This window comes from Solanum tuberosum, unplaced genomic scaffold (assembly GCF_000226075.1).
Source record: "Solanum tuberosum cultivar DM 1-3 516 R44 unplaced genomic scaffold, SolTub_3.0 scf00035, whole genome shotgun sequence".
Lineage (NCBI taxonomy): Eukaryota > Viridiplantae > Streptophyta > Magnoliopsida > Solanales > Solanaceae > Solanum > Solanum tuberosum.
In genome coordinates, this window is record NW_006238963.1 from 1,092,340 (window position 1) to 1,095,079 (window position 2,740).

At 31.1% G+C, this 2,740-nt stretch overlaps 1 protein-coding gene across 1 annotated transcript in view; it reads right to left on the minus strand.

Annotated features, from left to right (window-relative positions):
• Positions 1–1,158: 1,158 nt before the first annotated feature.
• Positions 1,159–2,740, minus strand: part of LOC102596066 (cullin-1-like) — a 5,052-nt gene continuing 3,470 nt past the window's right edge. The window contains exons 5-7 of the mRNA XM_006342773.2: positions 1,787–1,990; positions 1,631–1,708; positions 1,159–1,415 (exon numbers count right to left, since the gene is read on the minus strand). Coding sequence (XP_006342835.2) covers positions 1,338–1,415; positions 1,631–1,708; positions 1,787–1,990 — 360 coding nt within the window. The 3' untranslated portion in view covers positions 1,159–1,337. The remainder of the gene's footprint in view (positions 1,416–1,630; positions 1,709–1,786; positions 1,991–2,740) is intronic.

Consider the following 2,740-nt stretch of genomic DNA (forward strand, 5'->3'; position numbering starts at 1 on the left):
CATTGCTAATTAATAACACTACTAAAAAAATGCTAAAACTTGACATATTTCGTTGAGTTGTCATTGTTTTTTTTTAAAAAGAAAATTGATGCACTTTCCTTAGTTATTTTTCACGCAAACATATAGAGAATCTCTCAAAAAGAAATTGTTACTTTTTTTCAAAAAAAATATCAATGGTCATCCGTTAATTTTTAATTTTTTACGATAACTAACGGACGTACGCCAATTTTTAAAATACAAAATTGCAGTTGAAGAGCATATATAGAAATAAAGAAATCATAAAATTAGTATTTTGTATTTAAATGATACATAAAAAATAGAGTTGAAGGTTTAATCTTTTATTATTTCTGTAAATATTTTTTTTCTTGGCTTTACTCTCTTAGAAAAAGTGTGATGGTGCACATTCTACCACATCATTTAAAAGTGTCTATGGAACATAAAAATTGGAGGTAAAGGATTAAAATGAAACAAGATTGAGTTGAAATGCCAAAATAAAATTTAGAGACAAGTTTAAATACTGTGCATATATGTTTGGCTTAAAATAATCATTTTCAATCTTTTGAAATTTGTCAATCAAGTCAACTTGTGATCAGCCCACCCCAAATCTGCCCAAACACACGCCAAATTCTAGTCATCAAGTCAACTTCTGATCAACCCACCCCAAATCTACAAAGCTCACAACTTAAGATTCCAAATCCATGATAAAATTTTGATTTTGATTTAAAATCCACGGTTAATTGGACATTTGCCCAAATTTAGCCCTAAGGCAAAAAAAATAAATTGACTTTGATGTTAGATTCATGATCCAATCATGTTATAATATTAAAAGAATATTATAACATAGTGTTTGTCTAAAAAAGATTTAGGATAATGTTTTTTTTAATTATGTACTCAACACAAGAAAATAAGATAGGAAACTCACTTATTTTCTTAGAAATTCTTTTCAAGAAAATATTTTTTCATGGAAAATACTTTCCTTTCATATTGTATACACCTTTAAGGCACTCTTATGTAGGAATAACATGACACATGTTTAAAACTACAAAAAATTCAAATAGTATACTTTGATATATTATATATTGTTTAAGACTACAAAATTCAAAAAAATTCTTTACATTCTTTTAACTTTATTACACAATCAAACTAAAACACTTCACTATATCAATTAAAATGCATTCACTATCCCCAAGGTATATTTATATAAAGGCTTGAAGGAGCAAAAGCAAATAAAGTACAACAACTTGTTTAGGTGAAAGTGAATATTTAGGACTAATCAAATAGTAGTCACACTCAAATCACATAAAGGCACAACCTCTTCTTCAAGAAGTGTTTCATTTTTAAGCAGCTCCAAGATTGAATTGTTTCTTCTCTTCTAGTTTGCTTGCATGTACAGTAAGTAACTCATATTCTACAACCTGCATTTAGAGTGAGTACTTAATCACATCATGATCAAAATCACTTACTAAGAAAAGAACCAAAAACACTTGATGGCTGATAAAAATTGCATTTATAGATATGTCAAAGATAGTCTTAACAACATCTACTATAAAAAAAAAAACAAAAAAACATCTACTAACTCTGCAATATGCATCAGAATATAAAGAATACGACGATGCAGCCTATTACAAACCTCCAATAACTTATGTTTGCTTCTGTCTTTCAAATAACTTTGAACCCTCCTTTCCTCGTCCTTCAAGCATTCCTCGGCCTGAATTTCATCAACATTTGGTATGTAATGAAAATACTTAGTTTATTCAATATGCAAAGCAAGCTAAATAGAATTAACCTTCAGCATGTACTCCTCATAAGATTTGCTTGCAATCCAATCTGAGGCTTTCTTTGAGTAGAATACAGCAGTATCCTTCAGCATCGATTCTTCAAAATCTTTCTCGTAATACTTCATGGTGTTTCCACCTATCTCCACATATATATCCAAAATGTTCTTCGCTAAGGCCTGATCTATTTGCTCTCCTTCGCGTTCTCTATTAATCTGAATCATGGTAACGAGTAAAAGAGAAACTAAGTGTAAAATGTAATACATAGAATTGATTATAAAGAGAAAAACAGAACTGTCCAATATGGCCTCGGGAAGCCAGAGAAATATGAAATCGAGCAGAAGTTCTAGAACAGGAGAAATGTGTTTCTGGACTATGGACAGTGGCGGAGCCAAGATTTTTACTAAGGAGGTTCAAAATATGAAGAAGTAAACTCACGAAGAAGCAGAAGGAGGTCCAACTTCTACTTCTACTTTATACACATAAAACTTATATTAACCATATACAAATAGTGTAATTTTCAGCCGAAAGGGGTTCATTTGAACCCCCTCGGCACTATGCTCGCCTCTACCCCTGATTATGGAAGTATACATCGTTGTTATACTAGACTATTTCAGAGGAGTATGGAAAGAACCAGTAGACCGAGAAAAAGGCGATCTAGCTAGATCATTCAAATTTAAAGGACTAGTGAACATAAATGAACAAGAATACAGGCTAATCACATTAGCCAAATGTAAGTTGCTAAGCCCGCCTATGTGGCGCCACCACAAACCAAGATTCCCTTTTAATTTATTTATTTCCAAAACTAGCCTTCCCCTTTAATTAAAAGTTGTGACTTTTATGAAATGTTGCAACTTTTTATGAAAAATTGTGACTTTTATGAAGAGTTGTGACTTTTATGAAAAGTTGTGACTTTTATGAAAGATTATGACCTTTCCGAAGGGTTGTAACTTTTCCAAAGAGTT